Source organism: Lissotriton helveticus, chromosome 1_1 (genome assembly GCF_964261635.1).
Source record: "Lissotriton helveticus chromosome 1_1, aLisHel1.1, whole genome shotgun sequence".
Classification (NCBI taxonomy): Eukaryota; Metazoa; Chordata; class Amphibia; order Caudata; family Salamandridae; genus Lissotriton; species Lissotriton helveticus.
This window is the reverse complement of record NC_136057.1, coordinates 1,575,353,612-1,575,379,896: the sequence shown is the minus strand read 5'-3', so window position 1 is coordinate 1,575,379,896 and position 26,285 is coordinate 1,575,353,612. Positions and strand designations below refer to the sequence as shown.

The 26,285-nt window shown below is 47.5% G+C and overlaps 1 protein-coding gene across 3 annotated transcripts in view; it reads right to left on the bottom strand.

The window, feature by feature from the left end:
- The window catches only part of DDR2 (discoidin domain receptor tyrosine kinase 2), a 795,992-nt gene that overhangs the window by 70,692 nt on the left and 699,015 nt on the right, over positions 1-26,285 (bottom strand). For all 3 annotated transcript variants that reach the window (XM_078687193.1, XM_078687208.1, XM_078687202.1), the window contains 2 exons: positions 9,725-9,916; positions 708-942 (listed from right to left, as the gene is read on the bottom strand). In XM_078687193.1, the coding sequence (XP_078543319.1) occupies positions 708-942; positions 9,725-9,916 (427 nt within the window). The remainder of the gene's footprint in view (positions 1-707; positions 943-9,724; positions 9,917-26,285) is intronic.

Here is a 26,285-nt window from a genome sequence, read left to right as displayed (position 1 = left end):
ATATCATTGCACAATACAAATTTGGAAATGGTGACCTTGGCACTGCCAGAGGCATTCAGAGGGTGGGGTATGAGGGATTGTTTGACATTTGCTATTGAAGAAGTCCTGTATTTCAACCCAAAGGTCTGTCAAGGGGAACTCAAAGTTTAGGATTCCCCGCAGGAGAAAGGAGCACTCTGTTAGCAACACTAATTAGAAGAGCAGCTCCTCTTTAGCATACTGCAGGCTGCATGTGCATTGCCGTTTTGGCCCAGCCCAGCCCTCCACCACGGCCAGAACTAGCTGCCAAATTCTGCCACCAACACAACCCCTCAGCACCACCCACTTCCACGTTCACACTGTAAGCCAGCCCTGCCGCTGCCATTCGCTCGTCTGAGCTCTGCTGACTCCTCCATGGGTCACAACAATAGTGCGCCATGGCAGATTTATGCAGCGCTGCTACAACAGGCCATGCCCACCGGTCCTCACCTCACTGCATTAGCTTGGACCTGGAGGGCAAGTGAAACCTCGACCTGCACATGTGCAGAAGTACCCACTCTATCACCCCTCCCTCCAAGCAAACACAGTTGTGGATGATTTACTGTGAGCAGTCTAACATCCTTAACCTTGGCCTGCTCAGAGTGTTCCTTCTCCCCCATGAATGGTAAGGGAACGGGCCCTATGCTCCTTACCACCAGCCGTCAGTGATTCCTAAAATCCTAACTTACCAGCAATATACTCTCCCAGGACATCCAGCGGATGGGTAGTACAGCCCGACCCTGGATGCGGTAGTAATCACCACTGTACAAGTTCCTGCTCATTCCAAAGTCAGCTATTTTTATAGTGTAATTCTTGCCCACAAGGCAGTTGCGTGTGGCGAGATCCCGATGAACAAAGTTTAGGGATGAGAGGTACTTCATACCAGAAGCAATCTGGGCTACCATGAACTTCAGGTCAGCATGGCTGCAAAGATAGAAAGTGAAGGAGATTGTGAGATAAATTGAAAGCTTTAATATTTCAATAAGAATAAACTCACAAACTAGTATTTGTTTTATTTGTATGTATTTACTTGGTGATTAGTAAAGTGCTGCCTGTTCCAGTCTGGTATTTTCAGGGTGCAGGAAACATGATGTTGTGCATAACTGTTGTTGTACAATAGGCAGTAAGTTGTGGTTCATGGGGGCAGACAGATAATAGTAGGAAGTGAGAGAAAAAATAGATGTAAAAAATGAGCAAGTGTGGGCTTACCAACAATACAGAAAAATTTCACAGGGGTCTTGAAATTACAGTATTTAGTCAAATGCCAGAGGAATGCCTTAAACATCTGTCTGGGCAAATGTGTTCTTAATGTAACAGCTGCCCAATGCTTGCCATTTTCTTTATGGTCTTGATGTTCTTCAAGCGTTTACTAGGTGATGCTTGTGCTATGATGACCACATCACTTTGGGAAAAGGTTTGACCTTTCTGACAGGACATTCATGCACCCATCCTCAAATGTAGGCTACGAATTCAAATATATTAGGTTCTGCTCTGTGATTACCACAAACTGTCTTCTGACAATAGCCCTTCTCCCATACAACAGAAATCAAGGTTGGCAGCTATTTTGGATCTCCCCCGGTTCAGTGTACATGTTCAGAATTCCCTCGTCTCTATTGCTGCATAATTGTTTCATACTGAAGTTAACATTTTTATGCCATTTAGTGATTTCTTATATCAGCAGACTTATAGAACTATGGGCCAGATGTGTGAAGGGTTTTTGTGATCTCAAAAGGTCTAATTAACAGAATTGAGCCGTTGGCAACCACAAAAGGCCTTTTGGTATCTAAGAAACCCAAAGTGTGATTTGGAAACATGCTACTGAATCTCAATTTGGGTTTGTGACTACATGGTGAATCCATAATTAGAAAGGGTGTGTTTAGGGCTTTCCTTCTAAATGGCTTTTCGCAGTGGGTTATATTAATGTTTTGCTGACTACAGTGGCATTGGCGCAAACAGGAAATGGTCCCCAAGGGTAAGTCTTCCCCTTTGTGGATGTTGACAGAAACATTTTTTAAGAGCAGGCAGTGGTCCAATGGGCCACCGCTCTCTCTTAAAAAATGTTAGTTACAATTTTCTTATTTTTAACGCATTCCTTTCCTTTTATGGAAAATGGCTTCCATTTTAAACAAGCATTGGAAATGCAATAGGTCTCGCAGCATTAGAGTTAGTGCATTTAGAATTGTTTATGGGTTTTTTGTTGTAAATCTTTTGCATTTTTTTTTTTTTTTGCCAATGCTAAAGAATTACAAATCAAAAAAGCAATAAACAATTGTAAAAGCTGTAACTAAAAATCCTACGAGACCTATTGCACTGTGTGAGGGTGAGGTGTTGAGGGTGAGTGAGGGTGGGGATGAGTGAGGAGTTGAGTGTGAGTGAGGTGTTGAGGGTGAGTGAGGTGTTGAGGGTGAGTGAGAGTGAGAGTGAGTGAGGGTGAGGGTGAGGGAGGGTTATTGCGAGTTAGGATGAGGGGTTGAGGGTGGGTGATGGTGAGGGTGAGGTGTTGAGGGTGAGTGAGGATGAGTGAGGGTGAGTGAGGAGTTGAGGGTGAGTGAGGGTGAGTGAGGGTGAGTGAGGGTGACTGAGTGTAAGTGAGTGTGAGTGAGGGTGAGTGAGGGTGAGTGAGAGTGAGTGAGGGTGAGGTGTTGAGGGTGAGTTGTTGAGGTTGAGGTTTTGAAGGTGAGGTGTTGAGGGTGAGGTGTTGAGGGTGAGGTGTTGAGGGTGAGGTGTTGAGGGTGATTGAGTGTGAGTTAGTGAGGGTGAGGTGTTGAGTGTTAGTGATGGTGAGGTGTTGAGGGTGAGTGAGGGTGAGGGTGAGTGAGGGGGAGGGGGAGGCGTTGAGGATGAGTGACGTGTTTAGGGTGAAGTGTTGAGGGTGTGGGTGAGGAATTGAGGGTGAGGGAGGGTGAGTGTGGGTGAATTGTTGAGGGTGAGTGATTGAGGGTGAGGTGTTGAGGCTGATGTTTTGTGGGTGAGTGAGGGTGAGATGTTGATGGTGAGTGAAGGTGAGGTGTTGGGTGAGGCGTTGAGGGTCATTGAAGTTGAGGGTGGTTGAGTGAGGATGAGTGAGAATGAGGGTGAGTGAGGAGTTGAGGGTGAGTGAGGGTGAGGTGTTGAGGGTGAGTGAGGGTGAGTGAGTGTGTGATGTTGAGGGTGATTGAGGATGAGTGAGAGTGAGGGTGAGTGAGGATTTGAGGGTGAGGCGTTGAGGGTGAGGTGTTGCTGGTGAGTGAGGGTGAGAGTGATTGAGTGTGAGTGAGTGTCAGTGAGGGTGAGGTAGCGTCTTACTGATTGCCCGTGAAAAGCCCAATTATCTTCTTATATGTGAAAAAGAATGAAATGCGATAGGTACATTTTACAAAAAAAATTGTGAGCTTATGTGTTGTATTTATTGTTATAAAATAGCACTCGCTCGGTAGGGAGGCTACTTCAGAGCTGATAAAAACAGAATTATACATTTAATAAACTGTCATTTTTTGTCCTGTGTGTTTAAGCGTAGTTGAGACATTGACAGCACGAGTCTGAAATATAAATGAAAACAACGCAGCAGGACCCGGCGCCTTTTCATCCCTAAAAGTATTTACCATTTGAGGAAGGACAAGGCGCGAACCCGAAATGCATCGAGGGGTGTGATGTACAAGTTGCCTATCTAGAATGTGAACGATTGTCCGATAAAGTATTTCAATCAATCATGCAATAGAAGTATAGAAAATTATTTTCAGCAAAGAAAAGACAAATGCACCAGTTTACGTTGGGATGACTGAATGCCAGCCACGGATACAAGAAAATTTATCAGGGATTCCAGGCTGCAATCGCGTAGAGTGTTAGGGGGTGTGAGGGGGGGAGGATGAGTGAAGTTATTTGCGTAAGAGAGTGTGTGAGTGTGTTAGTGTGAGGGTGAGTAAGTGTGTGTGAGGCTGAAGGTGTGTGATGGTGTATGAGGGAGATGTTGTTTTAGCGTTACTGAGCGTGTGTGAAAGAGTGTGATAGTTTTGTTGTGTGAGGGTGATGTTAAGAGTGTGTGTATATGTTAATAATAATTAAGTAATGTGTTGTTTGTAACTAAAGGTGTCCCCTTTGTATTACTTCAGTCTTATGTGTATATTAGTATGTAATTTTAAATGTGTATGTATTGTACTAACTATGTGTATGTTTTGTAACATGTTTGTGTAGTCTCGTTTTTATTTTTTTTTTAAAATGGCCGACGTATAGCGTCACGTCGACGTCTGCTATGTTTAGCGGTCTAGTTTATTTTTGAGTTGTGTGTGTTTTTTGTTTACGTATTTTTCTAGCCAATCGGAGCGCGACGTTTTTGACGTAGCGTTCCGATTTGCATACGTCAACCGTTGAATTCCCCATTGATCGAGAATGTTGGTGTGCGGAAGGCGTGTTCTTGTCCCGGTGGTGTTGCTGCGTCGTTTGACAGGTAAGAATGTATTCCTAAGTTTATTTTAATGTAATGTAATGTAGTATATATACTATGTAAAATTTAAATACTTGCTAAATTTATTTAATTCACTCGTAATATTTGTAAATGTTTGTAATGTAACATAAAGTAGTGTTTTTTATTGGCGATGTGTAATGCATATGTTTTGTTAAACTGTAATGTAATGTATTAATGTCCTTTTTTTGGTAATTTGACATACAAAAGGGGTTTGTTTCATTTCGAAGTGGTAAATGTGTTGTAATATATTGATGTAAGTTGTTTTTTTATTATTTTTTTGTGTGATGCTGAAGTAGTCGGATAATTTGTTATTGACGTACTTGAAGTATGAAATGAAACTTTGTGTCTTTGCTGACTGTAGTATTTTTAGCAATGTATGAACGACATGTACAGTGAACTAATGTATTTTTCGTTAGATTTTTGTGACTGACTCTTTCTATGTTCGTAATATGTTTTATTGTATTTGAACTAATTCCGTCTGGATAAATGCTATTGTGTTAAGCGTTTCTTTTTTTGTGTAAATCTCGACTATTGTATTCAATGCGTCCCATTTTCCGGATGAATCGTTCTTGTTTATTTCCCTCTGAAAAATTTGATTGTTTCTGAATTTTTGTTTATTTCGTCATATTTGCTTTATATTAGACGGAATTCCGTGAGAAGAAGTGCTATTGTTGTATGCGTCCGGTTTTTTGTGTAACTGTTGACTACTGTCTTTAAACCGTCCCATTCTCCGGATGAATAGTGCTTGTTTATTGCCCGGCGAAAAAGTTGCCTGTTTCACTTGTGTCTTTGTATCTCCTCGTCCTCGCTTCCTGCCACATATTTGTATTTGTTTCCTTTGTGTAATATTGTTGTAATATCGTACGAATTAAATTTACTTTTTGGCCCGAAGACTGATTAACATCCTTGCATCCTTTTAGGTCAATGATGTTAAGTTTTTTTTGTGTCTAACGTATCTGATGCTATACTCCGTCGACCCCCTTGTTTTCCGTCCTGAAATTTCTTTATGTGTAAGAAAATGGCCTAACATTCCTCAAATTGCAGAGTGGGTGAATGCTGCAGAGTGGGTGAATGCTGCAGAGTGGGTGAATGCTGCAGAGTGGGTGAATGCTGCAGAGTGGGTGAATGCTGCAGAGTGGGTGTATGCTGCAGAGTGGGTGAATGCTGCAGAGTGGGTGAATGCTGCAGAGTGGGTGAATGCTGCAGAGTGGGTGAATGCTGCAGAGTGGGTGAATGCTGCAGAGTGGGTGAATGCTGCAGAGTGGGTGAATGCTGCAGAGTGGGTGAATGCTGCAGAGTGGGTGAATGCTGCAGAGTGGGTGAATGCTGCAGAGTGGGTGAATGCTGCAGAGTGGGTGAATGCTGCAGATTGGGTGAATGCTGCAGATTGGGTGAATGCTGCAGATTGGGTGAATGCTGCAGATTGGGTGAAAGCTGCAGATTGGGTGAATGCTGCAGATTGGGTGAATGCTGCAGATTGGGTGAATGCTGTCTATTGGGTGAATGCTGTCTATTGGGTGAATGCTGTAGATTGGGTGAATGCTGTAGATTGGGTGAATGATGGAGATTGGGTGAATGATGGAGATTGGGTGAATGATGGTGAGTGGGTGAATGATGCAGAGTTTCTGAAAGATGGATAGTGTGTGAATGATGGATAGAGTGTGAATGATGGAGAGGCAGAGTGCTGTTGCGTTTTTGAGTGTTAGTGTGTGTAACTGAGGGTGAGTCGTTGAGGGTGAGTGAGGGTGATGTTGAGTGAAGGTGAGGGTGAGGTGTTGAATGGTATTGAGGGTGAGGGTGAGGTGTTAAGGGTGAGTGAGTGTGACTTGTTGAGGATGAGTGAGGGTGAGTGAGGTGTTAAGAGTGAGGTGTTAAGGATGAGATGTTGAGGGTGAGTGATGGTGATGTTGAGTGTAGATGAGGGTGATGTGTTGAGTGTGAGTGAGGGTGAGTGATGGTGAGGGTGAGTGAGGGTGTGGAATTGTGGGTGAGGTGATAAGGGTGAAGTTAGTGAGGGTGAGGTGTTGAGGGTGAGGGTCTGAGGGTATGCTGTGCTGTACCTGCTCCGTGTGTGAGGGAAGCTTGCACTGTTGTGGCGTTGCGTGGCTGAGTGGCGTTGCGTGGCTGAGTGGCGTTGCGTGGCTGAGTGGCGTTGCGTGGCTGAGTGGCGTTGCGTGGCTGAGTGGCGTTGCGTGGGTGAGTGGCGTTGCGTGGGGGAGTGGCGTTGCGTGGGGGAGTGGCGTTGCGTGGGTGAGTGGCGTTGCGTGGGTGAGTGGCGTTGCGTGCCAGAGTGGCGTTGCGTGCCAGAGTGGCGTTGCGTGCCAGAGTGGCGTTGCGTGGGTGAGTGGCGTTGCGTGGGTGAGTGGCGTTGCGTGGGTGAGTGGCGTTGCGTGGGTGAGTGGCGTTGCGTGGCTGAGTGGCGTTGCGTGGCTGAGTGGCGTTGCGTGGCTGAGTGGCGTTGCGTGGCTGAGTGGCGTTGCGTGGGTGAGTGGCGTTGCGTGCCAGAGTGGCGTTGCGTGCCAGAGTGGCGTTGCGTGCCAGAGTGGCGTTGCGTGGGTGAGTGGCGTTGCGTGGGTGAGTGGCGTTGCGTGGGTGAGTGGCGTTGCGTGGGTGAGTGGCGTTGCGTGGGTGAGTGGCGTTGCGTGGGTGAGTGGCGTTGCGTGGGTGAGTGGCGTTGCATGGGTGAGTGGCGTTGCGTGGCTGAGTGGCGTTGCGTGGCTGAGTGGCGTTGCGTGGGTGAGTGGCGTTGCGTGGGTGAGTGGCGTTGCGTGGGTGAGTGGCGTTGCGTGGGTGAGTGGCATTGCGTGGGTGAGTGGCGTTGCGTGGGTGAGTGGCGTTGCGTGGCTGAGTGGCGTTGCGTGGGTGAGTGGCGTTGCGTGGCTGAGTGGCGTTGCGTGGCTGAGTGGCGTTGCGTGGCTGAGTGGCGTTGCGTGGCAGAGTGGCAGTGAGTGGCTGAGTGGCGTTGCATGTGTGCGTGGCGTTGCGTGTGTGAGTGGCGTGCATGAGTGGCGTTGCGTGGGTGAGTGGCGTTGCGTGGGTGAGTGGCGTTGCGTGGCTGAGTGGCGTTGCGTGGGTGAGTGGCGTTGCGTGGCTGAGTGGCGTTGCGTGGCTGAGTGGCGTTGCGTGCGTGAGTGGCGTTGCGTGCCTGAGTGGCGTTGCGTGGCTGAGTGAAACAGGCAGAAACGTAAATGGAGAGGGGGGTGAGAGTTAAAAGAGAGAGTGAAACAGGCAGAAACGTGGAGAGTTAAAAAAAAAAGCAAATGAATCTAAGCTGCGAGATGTGGCATAACAGAAGGATTGGTACTGCGTGCACCGCTGCTTGGGGTATCTGCGAGATTTGTGTAAGTAAATGGAGAGGGGGGTGAGAGTTGGAAGAGAGAGTGAAACAGGCAGAAACGTGGGGAGTTAAAAGAAAGAGGGAATGAATCTAAGCTGCGAGATGTGGCATAACAGAAGGATTGGTACTGCGTGCACCGCTGCTTGGGGTATCTGCGAGATATGTGTAAGTAAATGGAGAGGGGGGTGAGAGTTAAAAGAGAGAGTGAAACAGGAAGAAACGTGGAGAGTTAAAAGAAAGAGCGAATGAATCTAAGCTGCGAGATGTGGCATAACAGAAGGATTGGTACTGCGTGCACCGCTGCTTGGGGTATCTGCGAGATTTGTGTAAGTAAATGGAGAGGGGGGTGAGAGTTAAAAGAGAGAGTGAAACAGGCAGAAACGTGGAGAGTTAAAAGAAAGAGCGAAAGAATCTAAGCTGCGAGATGTGGCATAACAGAAGGAATGGTACTGCGTGCACCGCTGCTTGGGGTATCTGCGAGATTTGTGTAAGTAAATGGAGAGGGGGGTGAGAGTTGGAAGAGAGAGTGAAACAGGCAGAAACGTGAATCTAAGCTGCGAGACGGAGAGGGAGGGAGAGAGGAGGAAAAAGAGAGGGGGAGTGAGACAGAGGGAGGAACACAGTTAGAGTGAGACAGAGGAAGACAGGAGAGAGGGAGGGGGAGCTATAGATGTAGGGAGAGCGCGAGAGAAAGAGAGCGATAAAATTATGTGTATGCCGGGAGGGCTCAGTGCACGAAGCCTTCGGCTGCAGGGTCCTGTGATTAACTTCATGGTCAGTTTTATGTTGTTGCTGTCCCTCCAAGCGCAATGCCGCTGCCAGCAATACCAGCATCAAAGAAAACAAGACGGAGGGAAGAGAGGGGAGAGGGGAGAGGGGAGGGGGGAGGAGAAATGCGACACGGCGGGAAGGGGCAGGCAGGATGACTCAGGGGAGGGGGCGGAGCGGGGCAGAGCGGCATGTGGGTGTGAACAAGCCGGGCCTTTGAAGTGAAGCTAAGTTTCACTTCAAAGGTGTCGGAGGAATGCGGGCGGCTGTGCACGCGCTTTTAAGCTCAATGCACATGCGCATTGAGCTTAAAAGTCACGGGCACTGCAAGGAATCGCCACGATTCCTTGAAAGTTAGATAAAGTCTGGATGAGCCCCTATAGTCTCGCTTGCTCGATGCGCATGCGCATCGACAGGCGAGACCTAAAAACGAATAAAAAAAGATATTATTTAGAAGCAATCACAGTCATGGAGGCCTATGGCTCAGCAGACCACCATCCCGCTGATGGCTAAGATTCATAGCGGGTTGCAATTTGTGACCTACTTTAATATTACCTAATAATTGGGTTTTTACGAACCCACCTATTGGTAGATAGGTCGGTTCTCAAAAAACATAATGGATTCGGCAAAAGTCTTAGCGCAATTTGCGACGACTTTTGCTAAATCCATTCTTAGTACATTTGGGCCTAGGTACTTAATCTTTATAATGAACTGCATTTTATCTGATGCGCTTGTAGATTTGAGAATATAAATAACCTTAGATGAATTGAAATGCTGATTACTAATAACTATTCTGGATGGCAGCATGGATGTGAAAGTATTAATTGGAGAGCATCAATAGTTTTACGAATCCCAAATACATACAAAAAGGCCCAAGAAGTCCAATAACATTAAACAGTAGCAGCAAAGAGTGAGAGTGCCTAGAAAGCCGCCAGCACATAGGAGAGGGGAGAAGTGGTATAACCATGAGTGCTAGGATTAATCCACCACAAAAAGGAGAGCATGTCAGAAGTAGTGGTATGCAAAAAACAAGGTATTTTACACTACCCTTAGGAATGGTAGAGGGGTGTGCCTCGAGAGTGTCTAGCATCAGTGACAGAGTAGTGGCTGATGTGCCCGGGGATTTCCTGCAGCACTTAAGTTGTCCTTAACATAGCTACCTTACGGTTGGCATGGCGAGTGTCAGTTCGCCCGGTGGACCATGTCGAGTTAGGAACTGGTTCAGGTCTCCATTCTCCATGTATTCTGTGATCATGCAGAGCGGATCATCATTAATGCAGACAGCTAACAGCCGGATGATGTTGGGGTCTTTCAGCCGAGACATGATCTTAATTTCTTTCAGGAAGTCATTTCTAAGAGAAGTTGGAAATATTGATGCACTGGTTTTACTAGCCGTTCAACAATATGTAATTTCAATGTCTTCTGAGGCGAAACAGTCTCTCTTGCATTAAAAACGTAGACAAGAAAACAACGTTAAGTGAAGCGGTCATGACAGTGAAAAACCTGACTGCTTATGCCAGAAAAAGAATTCATATTTGTCTTTATAACATATCGTTATATCACATACCAATTCACCATGCACCAAAATCATAAAGTAGTGTTTTTTGGTATCTTTAAATGAGTAAAATTCCTTTTTATTATTGAAAGATGGCATGCTTGAAATCCTTGGTAAGTGATAAAGTACCTCCTATCCTACGATATAAGGAAATCACGTCAATTTATGTGACTGTATAGAAGAATGATGCCGAAGGTGTACCCCCAATTACACACACCAGGGGTGTGGAATTCCTATAGCTCATGTCCAAGACATATTAAAGTATAAGTCGTTTATTTCGGGCACAGCCCATAAAACACATCATATTGATACATCAAAAATACTCTTAAATACATTAAAAACGTAGACAAGAAAACAACGTTAAGTGAAGCGGTCATGACAGTGAAAAACCTGACTGCTTATGCCAGAAAAAGAATTCATATTTGTCTTTATAACATATCGTTATATCACATACCAATTCACCATGCACCAAAATCATAAAGTAGTGTTTTTTGGTATCTTTAAATGAGTAAAATTCCTTTTTATTATTGAAAGATGGCATGCTTGAAATCCTTGGTAAGTGATAAAGTACCTCCTATCCTACGATATAAGGAAATCACGTCAATTTATGTGACTGTATAGAAGAATGATGCCGAAGGTGTACCCCCAATTACACACACCAGGGGTGTGGAATTCCTATAGCTCATGTCCAAGACATATTAAAGTATAAGTCGTTTATTTCGGGCACAGCCCATAAAACACATCATATTGATACATCAAAAATACTCTTAAATACATTAAAACTTAGTTAAAAAATCATAAAAACATCATTGTACAATTACCCAGTTATAAAAGAGAATAAAAACCATATGTATTAGCAATAAAAATAGAAGAACTGCACCTGAATGAATACATTGACCAGGTGGCAAGGCAACTAATATAAAATTGTGCAAATGCAGTTATCACCAGTCTAGGACATTCATATAATTTCAATAAAAGGAATGTGCATAGTGCGTTGCCAGTGCTAATATTTGTCGAGCTCTATCATACTTTGGAATTAAGAATGACCTTCCTCCTTAAGTCCCAAGCAATTTGCAAAACATTGGGAGACTGCAAGACCTAAGAGTTCTCTTGTATTGCTCTTAAAAAGTCTCTATGCTTCCCAGTAATGCCTAACACCCGTAGTGTTACATGTTCCCAACAACCATTTTTTTCGGGCTATCCTGTAGTAGGGACAGAATAACAAAAACTGGGATTCTGTTTCCACTATGTTTGGGCAAAAATTAGTCTTGGGGTATACAGTTGTTTCAAATCTGTTTTATTAAGAAGATAATACAAAATGGACAATACGACAAACAAGGGGTCATTAGAAAGGGGAAAACGAGGAAAATATAGTGAAGAAGAGGAAAAAAAGAGGGAGAGGCGAAGGAAGAGGAGAGAGAGGGAGGAGAGGTGCGTAATGGAAACAATGCTTACAAAGAGAGAAAAGAGGAAAAAATTGACCAATGGAAACAGGGAGGAGAAGACCATGTGCAGTGTAAGCAGTCGTGGAGAACGGACAGTACGCTAGGAAAGGAGAGGCAGCCAAACTGCAGAACAGGGCCAAATGGTAACAAATCCTGGTAGAGGAGTGTGGCTGTGAGAAGTGTAAGCAAAGTGCATGAGATACCCCACAATAAAAAGTCAAGCCCCTTTAAGAGGAAGAGCCATATAGCAGGAGGGCCCAAGCTAAGGTATAATATTGTGTCAGATCAATACTCATCGGGGCAGAGACTAGGCAGCTTCCCTATTGCGCCCCCAGAGTCTGTTCGCATCTGAGCCTGAACTCAGTGCCAAAGTTGGAGATACTGTAAACAATGCCCCCTCGGGAAGCTGGAAGTCCTGCTTGCATTGATTGAAGGATTTAAAGGTGTCTCCCTCGGAGAGATCCCAAAGCATCCGACACCCCCCTTCGGACCAGGCTTGGAAGGAGTGTGGGTGCAAGGCAGGTGAAAAATGTGAATTGCGAGCAGTGGGAGTGTGAAAGCTATGTGAGATCCCATATAGGTCTACAAGCCACTGTCCTGTCCATATGGAACCAAACCTTCTCACTCTCCCCCGCAACCCATTCCGAAATAAAACGGAGATGTGAGGCCCAGTATTACTCCATTACATTAGGGCAAGCCAACCCCCCTCTGTCCCGAGGTGACATAAGTATTTTATTAGTAAAACGTGGCCTGCGCATACCCCCCCACCCCACCCCTCTGCGCTGAAGAGTCTGGATCTGGTGTGCTGGAAAAGGTGTGGGTAGAGTTTGGAATAAATATAATATTTTCGGTAGTACCAACATCTTAACGGCGTTGAGACGTCCCAGCCAGGAAAGGGGTAGAGATTTCCACATCTGATAATCGCCCACCATAGCCCGTTTACATTCTTGACAATTAGCTTGCGACCACGTGGTGAGGTCAAAGGTCAAGCTGAGGCCTAAATACCGGATGTAATGTGAGGCCCACTGATATAGAACAGGAGACTGAAGCACAGTGATCTCAGGTGCTGGAATGGTAAGACTCAAGGCCCACGATTTTGCATGATTGATTTTAAGGTCCGATGCTAGTTCAAAAGTCCGAAGTAGCGTGTGAGTAGCAGGCAGAGAGGAGTGCTGCTGAGACAACCCCCCCCCCCCCCCCCCCCCGAGAACGATGCCAGTGATGTCAGGAGACTGGCAGATCAGGATGGCAAGGGGTTCAACAACAAGTGCGAACAACAGGGGGGATAAGGGAGCCCCTGCGAACAGAAAAAGGATCCGTAAGTTGGCCATTGACCCTGACCTGAGTTTGGGGTGAGTGATAAGGTCAGTCCAGGTAAGTGCGGGTCAAGGCGCTTTGCCAGAATTTTGGTAAAAAGATTGAGATCCTTGTTTAGAAGGGCAATGGGGCGAAAAGAGCAGCATAACATGGGATCCTTCCCCTGTTTAGGGAGAAGCACAAACCAGCGCCATGGATGTGGAGGGTCCCCCAGTATCCGAAAAAGAGTTAATGAGGCGTAGCATATACTCCTGTAGCTGCGGCAAAAACGCGTGGTACAAGGAAACCGGAAGGCCGTCCGGGCCGGAGATTTGCAGAGGGGGAGATCCTTTAACGCACCCTTAAGTTCATCTAAAGTAAGCAGTTCCTCAAGAAGTCGCGCATGGTACTCACCAATCGGAGTCCAGCTGCACTAATCCAGGACTGCCTGCCTGTTCCGAATTAAGCGGTTCCTGTGCATAAAGGGTAGTGTAATAATCGTGAAAGGCTTTTAGCTTGGCCAATTCAGTGGTGGCCCAAGTGCCATCCTCCAGTTTAACTTTCGCAATGTGAGCCTTTGCTGTCCGCTTCCTAAGGAGGCGCGCTAGGACCATTCCTACCTTTTCCCCCCGAGTAGTATCATTGCTTCAGTGCCAGAAGAACGTTCTCATCCTTGTTGGTCCTGTGGGTCCGCAACTAGCTCTGGAGAATGGCCTGACGCCGCTGAGTAAAGGCCAGGGGGTGTTCCTGGTCCATTTTTTCCAAAGCTTTGATGTCCCAAGACAAGTTATCCTCAAATAAGCGAGCATCACGCGCCCGAGCAATTGCTATAGAAGTGAAATGACCCGGGGTTCGTGGCTTTAAAAGCGTCCCAGACCACAGGGAAAGGAGTTTCGGGAATGCTGTTACATGAGAAATATCACAGGATAGCATCCCGAATCTCTCCAACATCTACCGGGTCCCGGAGAACGTGAGGGGGTAGTCTCCAGCGGGCGGGTGACTTGCGTGGGGCGAGCGGTCGTGCAGCGTTAGCTCCACATGAGCGTGGTCCAAAATAGAAATATCGAACATGGAAGCAGAAAGAACATCCTGTATCACGGAGTGAGAGACAAAGAGATAGTCAATATGGGAATAGGAGCGGTGAACATGAGAATAATAAGAGTAATCTCGGGTAGTTGGTGAGTGATAACACCACACATCCACCAGCCCCATCTCCGAAAGCTGTTCTTTAAGGGAGGCAGACATAGCCCCCGTCCCAAGAAACGTACCAGCACTACGATCCAACCCGCATCTCAGACTAAATTGAAGTCACCTCCTATTACGAGTCGGTGGTCATTGTGTGTGATCTGTTCCTGTAGGAGGTCCCTGATGAAGAGATCCTGTGCTTGATTGGGAGCGTAGATATAGCAGAGGGTGAGTGTCTGTGCCCCAACTTGAACATCCACCTTGAGGAATCTACCCTCAGGACCCCGAATCACTCTAGCCGCTCCTGCTGAATACCCACTCTGCAGAGAATAGCTACTTCAGCCGTTTAGTAGATGCAGATGCCCAATATTGGAGAGGATATTTGGGATGCGCCATACGGGAAGTGTCCGCCTTTACCAAATGAGTCTCCTGTAAGAAGACAATGTCCAGGTTCTGTTGCAATAAGTATCTCCACACTTGGCGCTGCTTGTTAGGGGAATTAAGGCCCTTAATATTGAAAGACAGAAGTTTCAAACATGATACAGAGGTCATGTTGAATACTGGTTACAGGCAACCGCCATCAAAGGTAGTGAGAACAATAATGCAATGCAAAGCTCCCCAACCACCCCAAACAGACCACCATGGAAAGCTAGCGTGTCCAATATGCGTCACAATGCCCAATATGTGAAAGGGGAAAATCAATGCACCAATAGACCTTACTCGATCGAGAGACAGCACATCCCCAATACCAAAGCCCCCCTCCCACCGGACAGCAAAGAAAAAAAAAGGCAGGAAAAAGAGAGGAAAAGGGGAAAGAAGAGCAATTTGTTAAAATTGAACAACGGGCAACGTGGCCAAAAAGACCTATTCCAGTCCAGAAGCGGGCTAGGCTCAGTGGCACAAGCCATCCCAGAGATGTCACTCTCTTAGGAATAGAGGAGGGGCGTGTCGCAGAAAGTCAGTATCATTATAGGGGAGCGCACTCCAGCACCGCTGCCACGCTAAGTCCAGGGTGAAGGAGAAAAATGCAAGGAATGTGAGAGTCTATCCCGTCGTCACGGGGAACCACTGGTAGCAAGATCAATGTCCCTCTGGAATGTAGCAGGCCGATCAGACCTCCTGTGGCAGGGAACGAGTGGGCGACTGCTCGTCATAAAGAGAACGTAGATGATGGATAATGTCCTGTTTGGCCTGAGAGGAGGAATGCGTTCCCCACTGAGAGAGCCGCTGCGGTCTGAGTGCTCTAGCCCACTGTTGTTTTGCAGGTTCTCGATCCAGAGGAGGCAATCGTGGAGGGCTGGATGGAGAGGAAGAAAGAGGAAGGTAAAACAGTTGAGTTGCCTCCTGGAGGGATCGCAGCACGTGGCGTTTGGAGTCCCATCGAAAGATGAACGCGAAGGGATGGCCCCACTGATAACGGATGCCCAATTCTCTGAGCTTATCAGTGTCAGGTTTAAAGTCCCTGCAGCAACAAAGTGTGGTGGGGGCGAGATCCTGGAGGAGCTGGATGGCGGAGCCTTTGCATGTTAAATCTGGTTTGGAACGCGCTGTCTTTAAGATGGCCTCCTCCGTAAAAAAGGGACCCTGGCCAAGATGTCGGGTTGAGTGACAGAGCAAGAAACGAGGAGCGGAGCGAGGACGCCGATAAATCGTGAGAACGTCAAAAACGACCTACACCATTGGGGCCAAGAAACAGGGCAAAACCTGCAAGATATCAGCCTGGCCTTGGGCGCTAATATACCAACCTGGCTAACGCTTATTAATCACTAATCAGTAAAATACGAGGTATACGGGGACGATAAAATAAAAGATGGTATGAACAACCGGTTCCTGCACAAATAGAAGAAAATATACTGGCACCTCTGCTTTTAAAAGAAAGATAAGTTAAGAGTTTTAACAGGAATATCATCCCTACCACAAGACCCACGTGGAAGTTTCTACCTTATAAGACATCATTCGATGCTTTAAGAATTTATCACTTGAATTGAAGGAAAGTGACCCCTTGTGAAACAGTGTCCTGAAGAAGGTGGAACCACATTTAATGGTTTAAACCACCGAAACGCATCAACGCCTATGCCAAAAGGAATCCAAAAAAAGCCTGGGAAGCTGTAGATACATGGGAAATTCCTGTATTGAGTGTCCCATACGAAATATGTAAGGCTATTGGATCAAGTTAAGGATAAATAATAGTATCTATTTGAGTCAGTGGTAGGGGGTAACTACAGTGATTCACAATTTGATGTCATGTTTTTATTTATGTCTTTTTTTTAATGTGCATATGCAGCAGGAGGTTTTTTTATGTGGATATGAAATGAAATGAAATGCTTTGTTGCGGAAAAAAAACTTCTTTAACTAAACCTTTTTATGTGTACTATTTCGGGAATATCTCCGAAATTTTTATTGCTATGAGAAAGAACGTTTTGTACTGACAAATAAAACATTGCAAGCGCTACATTTTAGTCTGAATATATTGGGAACAGAAGTTGACTAAATAAGAGTCTGGGGAGAAAGAATGAAAGAGTGGTGTGAGGACTGATATAGGTTGTTTCCAGGGATTTTCCCTTAGGCTTAAATTGTCGTGAGTACCCTGTTCCCTGGAAGTAGTGGGGTCATCTCTCTTTCCTCTACAAGATGTCGGGAACCAAGCCAGGGTGACCGAGGGGGCCAGCCACCCGGTGGGCCCTGTCCAGCGCAGGTGGGGTGGCATCGTCATCCCCTCTGATTTCGTGGAGCAACTCTGCAACAAAAGTTACAATGTCTGAACCCTCGGCCCCTGTCGGAACACCCAGTATGTTGTTGCAACGACTCCGGTTTTCCAAGTCCTCTTGCTTAATTTGAAGTTCAATGTGCTGTTCCTCCAGGAGGACCAACTGTTGCCAAAATTGTTCTTGATCCTCCGTGCGGGCATCAACCGTCTTCTCGAGGTCATCCACTCACCATCCAATTTCTGTGACGTCTCTCCTGAGCTCCTTGATGCAGGTTTGGACCTCGGAGCGAAGAGATCCAATTTCAGACTTGATCTCCTGTAGAAAATTGGCCATTAAGGATTGGGTAAGGGCGTCGGAGGGGCCCTCCTTCGAAGACGTCATAACTGCCGGGGGTGCAGGACCAAGTGTGTTCCACAGGGCTGTCACAGAGATATCCTTGGGGGGAACTACGACATCCTTCCCAGCCTTAGAGCGTTGCATGACTCCTCAGGCTCCAACACGCTTAAGGGGGGACCAGGGCAGGTGAAAGAGGTTGGAGGCCGGGCGCTTCCCCTGGTATGATGATAGGAGCCTCCACCGAACAGAAGCGTAGGGCAATCCACAGGAAAGGGAAACGGATCAATGGTCAGTCCCCACAAAGGTCAGTGTCCCGCTCCAATCCCCCAACTTGGATCACATAAAAAGCCAGGACCCCCAGGGGAGTCGAAGGGCATAGCCACCAGAGTCGCCACAGCTGTGACAGGGCGCCCAGTAATCATGAATGACACCCCTCAAGCAAACACCAGTAAAGGAAGGCGCTCAATGGAAGAAAGCCAGGGAGGGCGCCCCACCCCCAAGACGCACGTAGAGAGCCCCCGCTGCGACAAGCCAGTACAGGAGAGTGTCCAGAGAGTCCCAGGATATCCCAGCTGCAGGGACCAGGGGGTGAAAGAGCAGGAGGGCCTGCTGTGGTCAATGTCTGACAGGGGAGCAAGGGCCCCCAAAGGTCTCAGGATCACAGGCGTACACCTTCAGTAGGGGCCGTCCCCCCACCAAGCTCTAGGAATATGGGGTCCAATAGGAAGGCCAAGCACGGGCTGCCACTCGACTCACCCCTCCTCACCTCACAATGGGAAATGCAGTAAGCGTGGGCCTCTGGGGAGTTGGCGGGGCAAGGCAGGGTCCGTCTGAAAATTCTGCGGTTAAGCCCCACACCACGCGAGGTGGCACAAGATGGCGACGGGCACGATGATCACAGCTCTGTGCACCTCCCATGTAAAGGGCCAGATGCCGCGGACTAGGTCAGCGACCTGCCTGCAGAACTCCTCGATGCGGCGCTGCAAGTGAGCAGGTGAGCTCCGTGCGCTGGAGCGCCGGGCGAGTCGAGGGCTCCCTAGCACCTCCGACGCCCACATGCCACCAGGAGCATCGCCAGCAATTCCCCAGCTCCCTCGGAGTACGTCTCACTCCATGTGCAGCGAGATCATGACCCCTTGGGGTATACATTTGACCATTTGAAAGGTCCATCACCATGCGCTGGAAGTCAGCCAGAGCCCCCACCCTAAGTGTGTGGCATACTCAAATGCTTTGATGGGCGGGAGCTGAAAACGCGGCGCTGCTTAGAGAGGAGGCCTGTGGTCTAAGGAAACATCCAATCTCCTTGGAATGGGATACAATGGTGGAAGCATATAGAAACATCAACCTGGACTATGCTTCAGACTTTCCAACACTCAATAGTAACTGCAATCACATAATACTATGCGTATGAACCCCGAAGGTAATAGATGGAGCAGTGGGATCAGAAATTGGACACAGAGAAATTCAACTAACTGGAGGCGTTTAATAGATTTACACAGTAAATAGTTAGAGCGGGGGGGGGGTTAGAAGGGAAGAGGGCGGGTTATTGGGTGCTGATTTGTTATGAGTATTCTGATAAATGTGCTGTACATCATAGAGGGAGAATTTAATGCACAGAAATAAATGTTGGCTGGAATCCCCTAGGATGATCACGATGATGGCTATGTAACATATTGGATGCAGGCATTTTACAGCACAGAATGAATGAGATGTACATGAAGATATGAGCAATATATTTTTTGTATGGAAAACAACAAAAGGAAACCCGATGTGTTTGTTAAAAAAAAATACATTTGACCATTTGAAAGTGTGAGATCTTAGGGGCAGAAATCCACAACTGTATCGAACATACACACATTTTGTTTGGTGCAAGTATATCCTATTCATGTAAGGTTCAAACCGTGGCACACTTTTATGATTATGAAACTTGCCTGTAAGGGTATTTGTTTCGTACGCTTCCCACGTTTGAGCTATGACTGCCTACCAATTACACAGTTTGACTCTTACAGTATCACCTTTTACTATAGAATCAGGCACTGTCCATAGATCGCTCATGCTAATTCTATGTGATAATTCTTGTATATTTTTGAGCCATGGTGTTGTTACTTTGCTATCAAGGGCCAGAAGGTCTTTGACACACTCTCCATAGGATACCAATTCTTGTGAGGACCATAATCTAACCCAATATAGCAAGGCTATTAGATGGATGGGAATTGAGGACCAAATCTAGATGTTATGGCGTTACGGGGGAGCGTTGGGGAATTTTAAAAAGTGTTTTTAAAAACCAGTTTTGTGTTTTGGTTATCCTATCTGTATCGGCATACCTCCAAATCTTGGCTCCGTATAGTGCTGATGCGACAGACGTAACTTTGTATATAGCCATGACCAGTGCTACGGGTCCTCTGGATGCAGCCTTATAGTGTCTAGCTATGGCGAAAGCTTTCTGCTGTAGGGTGGTTTATTTTTTTCCAGCCATGGGGCCCATGCTTGAGTGATACTTAACCTAACCCCTAGATAGTCAAAATGATGAACTACCTCAAGGGGTGGTCCTTACAGTCACAGTACCTCTACCCCTCTTATGGGGTTAATCATCATGACTTAGATTTGGAGGAGTTCAATTCTAGCCTTCTTTCCCCACAGAAGGTGACGTAAACATTCATTTGAGATTGAAGGCCCATAGGTGTGCGGGGGATCAGTAGGGTGTCGTCTGGAAACATTAATATTGGGGTTGGTATGCCCGCTACTCTAGGGGCATCATGTTTGCATAGCTTCAACCTCTTGACGACCCCATTAATAAATAAGCTAAACAATGTTGGGGCTAGGACACATCCCTGTCTGACCCCTTTCCTGATATCTATCTTCTCAGTGATATCCCCTGTTGTGTTCCATCTCACCCTTGCATATGTGTTTTCATGGAGGAGCCTAAGTACCCTTAGGAGGTCTGGCGGAATGCCATAACCTTCCAGTACCTCCCACATAGTGTTTCTTGGGACCAGGTCGAATGCCGCTCTTAGGTCAATAAAAGCGACATATAGGTGGTCATGCAACAAGTTGATGTATTTCCAAGTAACCAGCTAGGTGACCTGTGAGGTGTAGAGCGCAGGCTGCACTGAGAGGAGGAGGGCTGCCTGCCGCCCCGAGCTACGACCGCGACACCACCTACACCCAGGCTTTGGACTACAGCCCCCAGGGTGCATCACTGCCCACACACCTGCTGCGAGTCAGGAGGGGGCACTGACACCGCGCCTAAAAGCGCTGCCTCTGCCCCTGTGCCGCGGGAGTGTATTTTTTTTTAGTAACCTGCGAGGTGGAGAGCGCAGGCTGCGCTGAGAGAAGGAGGGCTGCCTGCCGCCCCGAGCAACGACCGCGACACCACCTACACCCGGGCTTTTGACTACAGCCCCCAGGGTGCCTCACTGCCCACACACCTGCTGCGAGTCAGGGGGAGGCGCAGACACCGCGCCTAAAAGCGCTGCCTCTGCCCCTGTGCCGCGGGAGTGTTTTTTTTTTAAGTAACCTGCGAGGTGACCTATGAGGCGGAGAGCGCAGGCTGCGCTGAGAGAAGGAGGGCTGCCTGCCGCCCCGAGCAACGACCGCGACACCACCTAGACAGGCCCGGACTGGCCGTTGCGGGCACCGAACAATCCCCCGGTGCGCCGCAAGGGTGGGGGCCGTTTTTGGGTCCTGGGTGCCGTTTTTGTTACAGGGCCGTTTTTGCAGCAAAGCTGCAAAATCGGCCCTGTAACAAAATCGGCCGAAACCGGCCCCGCCAAAGAGCTTGGTCGCACCCCCAGGGGGCCGGCCGAGCACTTTGCCAGGGCCTGTTTTGGTTCTCAGTCCAGCCCTGCACCTAGACCCGGACTTTGGACTACAGCCCCCAGGGTGCATCACTGCCCACACAACTGCTGCGAGTCAGGGGGAGGTGCTGACACCGCGTCTAAACGATTCAGAAAAGGGGGTGGTGATGAACAGAGTGTCTGAATTAAGCAGCCCACTCTTACCCAGTCCAAAGATCAGGGCTTGATCCATCACCGTTATTTAGCTCACTGCCCCATCCCAGCTCAGAACCTGGCTATATGCAAATTAGTCTGTCCCTGGCCCAGTGCATCATGGGAACAGGGCAGACCAAACTACCAAGCCAATTCTTCACCAGAAAGGAGACAAGCTTCCGGGGACCGGTTTCTGGCATTTCAGCCGTCGTCGGCCCGGCTTGCTTGAATCCTGATGGAGCAGTGAGCAAGGGACTCATGTCTGAGTATACCCTGCCACACCTATAGTGGCCAAAAACGATTCAGAAAAGGGGGTGGTGATGAACAGAGTGTCTGAATTAAGCAGACCACTCTTACCCAGTCAAAAGATCAGGGTTTGATCCATCACCGTTATTTAGCTCACTGCCCCATCCCAGCTCAGAACCTGGCTATATGCAAATTAGTCTGTCCCTGGCCCAGTGCATCATGGGAACAGGGCAGACCAAACTACCAAGCCAATTCTTCACCAGAAAGGAGACAAGCTTCCGGGGACCGGTTTCTGGCATTTCAGCCGTCGTCGGCCCGGCTTGCTTGAATCCTGATGGAGCAGTGAGCAAGGGACTCATGTCTGAGTATACCCTGCCACACCTATAGTGGCCAAAAACGATTCAGAAAAGGGGGTGGTGATGAACAGAGTGTCTGAATTAAGCAGACCACTCTTACCCAGTCCAAAGATCAGGGCTTGATCCATCACCGTTATTTAGCTCACTGCCCCATCCCAGCTCAGAACCTGGCTATATGCAAATTAGTCTGTCCCTGGCCCAGTGCATCATGGGAACAGGGCAGACCAAACTACCAAGCCAATTCTTCACCAGAAAGGAGACAAGCTTCCGGGGACCGGTTTCTGGCATTTCAGCCGTCGTCGGCCCGGCTTGCTTGAATCCTGATGGAGCAGTGAGCAAGGGACTCATGTCTGAGTATACCCTGCCACACCTATAGTGGCCAAAAACGATTCAGAAAAGGGGGTGGTGATGAACAGAGTGTCTGAATTAAGCAGACCACTCTTACCCAGTCCAAAGATCAGGGCTTGATCCATCGTCTAAAAGCGCTGCCTCTGCCCCTGTGCTGCAGGAGTGTTTGTTTTTTTAGTAACCTGCGAGGTGACCTGTGAGGCGGAGAGCGCAGGCTGCGCTGAGAGAAGGAGGGCTGCCTGCCGCCCGAGCAACGGCCGCGACACCACCTACACCCGGGCTTTGGACTACAGCCCCCAGGGTGCATCACTGCCCACACACCTGCTGCAAGTCAGGGGGAGGCGCTGACACCGCGCCTAAAAGCTACTCCCCTTTCTCCACGGCGCGGGACATGGCGCGTGACAAATCGGGGACTAAGCCCGGGACCAAGGGCGGGCCTGTCTGTGCCTGTCCATGACTGGGAGAGACTGGACTGGGCCCCTCCATTTGTCTTTGGTAACAGATTATACTTTCTGCTCATTTACTGTGGGATGTTGCGGTTACTGTTGGGGCCTGCAATATTCTAGTCAAGTGGTACCTCCCATTAAGTTGCTTATCTTATATGCCAGAGTATAATAGTTTTAATAATAGCACAGCCTTCTGTTAACAATGGGTAAATCCTCACCTAAAAACGCTCGACCCATGACAAGGCAGACATCCAAATTACCCTGCCTGGGCACCCATTCCACTGCGATAGACAAAATGCTCCAACAAGCTATTGATGCCGTATCCAGCACTACTGAAAGCACAGAGAGGCACCTGTCGCTTACCCCCTTGACTGTATCTGATCCAGTGAACCAAGGGTTAGAGGTCTCTCACATTTCTAATACCTGCACTACTGTGACTGAATCTTCTGCCGCAGAGATATCATGTGCGCAACCCCTACCATTGGAAACCTCAACATTAACACCTGAACATGCTAAGGGCCCTAAAAACAACAAACAAGCTATCTTGAGACAAACAAAAGTGGAGAGGCAAGACAACTAAGAAAACGCAAATAGCTATCACTGAGGAAAGTGGGGGAGCTCACGAGGGAACTGATCCAGCTCAGTACCCACAAATCCCCCCAGAATGGGCGTGTCATCTGCTGGCAGATGTACAAACGCATCTAGAGAATTTCATTAAATCACAGTATAAAACTGTGCTAAGTCGGATTGACAAAGTAGTTTCCATGTTAAACACTAAGGGACGTCCTGTGGGTGAGAACAACGGTTTAGCAGTAATGGAGAGGAATACCACTACTATAGACACTGCTAATCGAGAGAATAGTTCGCCCTCAGCAGCCCATACACCTTCTACGAGTGCCCCTGCACCGAGACTTTCCCTTGAATTGCCCTTTACCCCAAAGCCCAAAACAATGGCTAGCACCCATAAAGAATGCACAAATGAGGCTAATGTCGTAAACCCCTCATCTAACATACAGGGCGAAATACAAAGGCATGAACAACTGACACTAGCACCTACTGGTGCTAAAACAAAAACATACTACAATGACACCAATAGCCATCTACCCTGTCTGAATTTGCCACCAGCGGCATCTCCCTATGTAGTTGTTTTAGCCGGGGTTCCGAACCTAAAACCAGATCACTCAGAATCCTACCCTGAATTAAAAAATAAAATAATTTTCTGGTTGAACAGGAATAGACCAGTTAATGGCTCCGAGCAGGGAGAAATATTGTTTGCTCGCAGGGTTAGTTGGGTTGGGTCAATGTGCAAAGACATCTCGCGGGACTGTGTAGTAATTAACTTTAGGGACCGACGTGTGGTTAACTATATACTCGAGTGGGAGTGTGGGAACACAGCTAGCACTATACAGTCACTCCCACTTTGTTACTTTTACAGACCGGATGTGATGACCCCTACGGGAAGACCTGACTACATGACAAGGGAAACCGGTACATCCAGGGGTCATAGGGGCTACCAATCCTCATCTGGAGTGTCTGCTGGGAATTTTGGTGTCCCTGTTAATAATAGATTTAGTTCCCTGGAATTGGTGGATTGACTCCTACCTCCTCTAGTAACACACATAGAGACGCACTCAGACTCCCATGGCACTTGTCCAGAGAAGATTCTTAATGAGGATAGATACATTGGGAGGGAGGTATTGAGTCCTTCTCATGCTTTGTAACCACCCTCAGACAATGCAGAAACCGATGGGCACCCCTCTATACAAGCTGAGCTAGCTTGGAGTTCCACTTCTGCACCCAACACCATGGTAGTTGAGTGCCCCAATATTAGGATTATATCCTGGAACATTGCAGGAATCAGCTCAAATCTGGATATCGCTGACTGGGGGTGGGGTGAATATAGACATGTTCGATCTGGGCACTGATAACCCCTCATAGACCGGGATTCTCATTCGCAAACCCCGCTTCCCTGGGCTCTAGGGGGAGGCCGTTTGGGGGTCTTTGCATCTGGGTGGGCTCCCACTTAGGCTGCTCTGCGAAACTGATTGACACCCAATCTCCAGACATTCTGTGTCTCCTTCTATCTTTTGTTGATGGTCCCAAGTTAGCCATCATTAATGTATACTCTCGCCCTACACCTATCACGCAGACTTCACATACTTTGGCCTTGCTTGACACTTTACTTTTGTCCCTCTCTACTTCTGTACATAAAGTTATAGGGGGGGGGGGTTTAATTCTCATTATGAACCATTGCCTGGCATCAACTCTATTACCCATGAAGAAGATTCGGTATGGTCCATCCCAGAATGCAATATGTATCCTGCTTGTGGTTGGACCCTCTTAGGGGTGCAACTTTATAAGCTTACAGTCTCCCATTCACTTAGAGCATGCAATGGTAGATTCCCTCTGGATATTCCTGGTAACATCACTTACAACAGGCCTGGAAGCAGCTCCACCATAGATTATATTATGGTCAGTGTTGAATTTTAGAGCTGTATAAAAAACTTCTGGGTAAGCCCTAGGCCCGATAGTGACCATAATCCTCTGGTTCTGGAACTGAAATCTATTGTGGGACATAGTAAAAAACATCCCTCTGAGGAGTTTGTCCCCCATTCCAATTGAACCGTTGCCAATGAAGAGAGAAGGGTTAGAGGGACCAAATTTGTACAGGCCGAGGACAAGGTTGCTGCACTATACAATCTTGCCATTCCCTTTCTAGAGAATGCTTTTAGCATACCACATGACAGTTTTAGCCAATTCTATCTCTCCTCTTTTCAGAACATCCATCAGGAATTATGAGGTAAACTAGCGTTTTTTTTTATACTACCGCTGACTTCAAGGCACGATCCCACAGTAAATATCAATGGCACAATAAATCATGTGGCTTAGTCAAACGTGTCCTACATGTGGAAATTAAAAAGGGAACTCCCTTGAGCATAAGAACTGCCAGGGACCATTATAAGAAAATTATTGCCGAGGCAAAGCGGAAATGGAAGGGGGACAGATGGGAGAATATTAAATCTACCCTCGATAACCCTGACCTAAGAACTTTTTGGAACCTTGTCAAGTCTGGCAATACTGAAGGAGCACCAGCAATTATGCCCAATGTTAGTGAAGCTGTTTGGAGTTGTCATTTTAAGAAATTATACTCCATAGACATTGAAGATACTATCCTAGACCCGCTAGTCGTTCTAGCGATCCCAGTGCTACTACCGATCTCAGTAGTATAGATAATAACATCCCTCCATGTACTATGCAAGAAGTGGGGGTGGCTCTGGACTCTTTACTGCCAGTGAAGGCCCCTGGCCTGGATAAAATCCCTGGCGATTTGTACCGTAGCGAAAGCAAGGTTTGGGCGCCCTATCTATGGGTATTCTTCAATGCCCTCCTTCAGGGCATGAAGCTACCTCCAACCTGGCTGGGAGCAGAAATTGTGCCAATATTCAAAAAGGACTCTACTTTAGACCCGGCGAATTACCGCCCAATTAGCCTAATTGATGTCTCCCAGAAACTATATGCACGCTTTTTATTGGCAAGATTGCAGTCTTGGAAGGAGGAACACCAGATCCTTACACCATTACAATCAGGATTTCGGTCGAAGGTTTCTACCATTGACCAGGTATTCAGACTGCAAATGATCCACTGGAAGACTGTCATTATGGAAGGGGGTAGTTTGTACCTTACTTTTGTCGATCTAAGATCTGCGTTCGACATGGTCAGGCGTGACAAGCTTTGGGCCATAATGAGAGCCATGGGTGTGCCACCATATCTATGCGACCAGATCGAACGGCTGCACAAAGAAACATTTGCA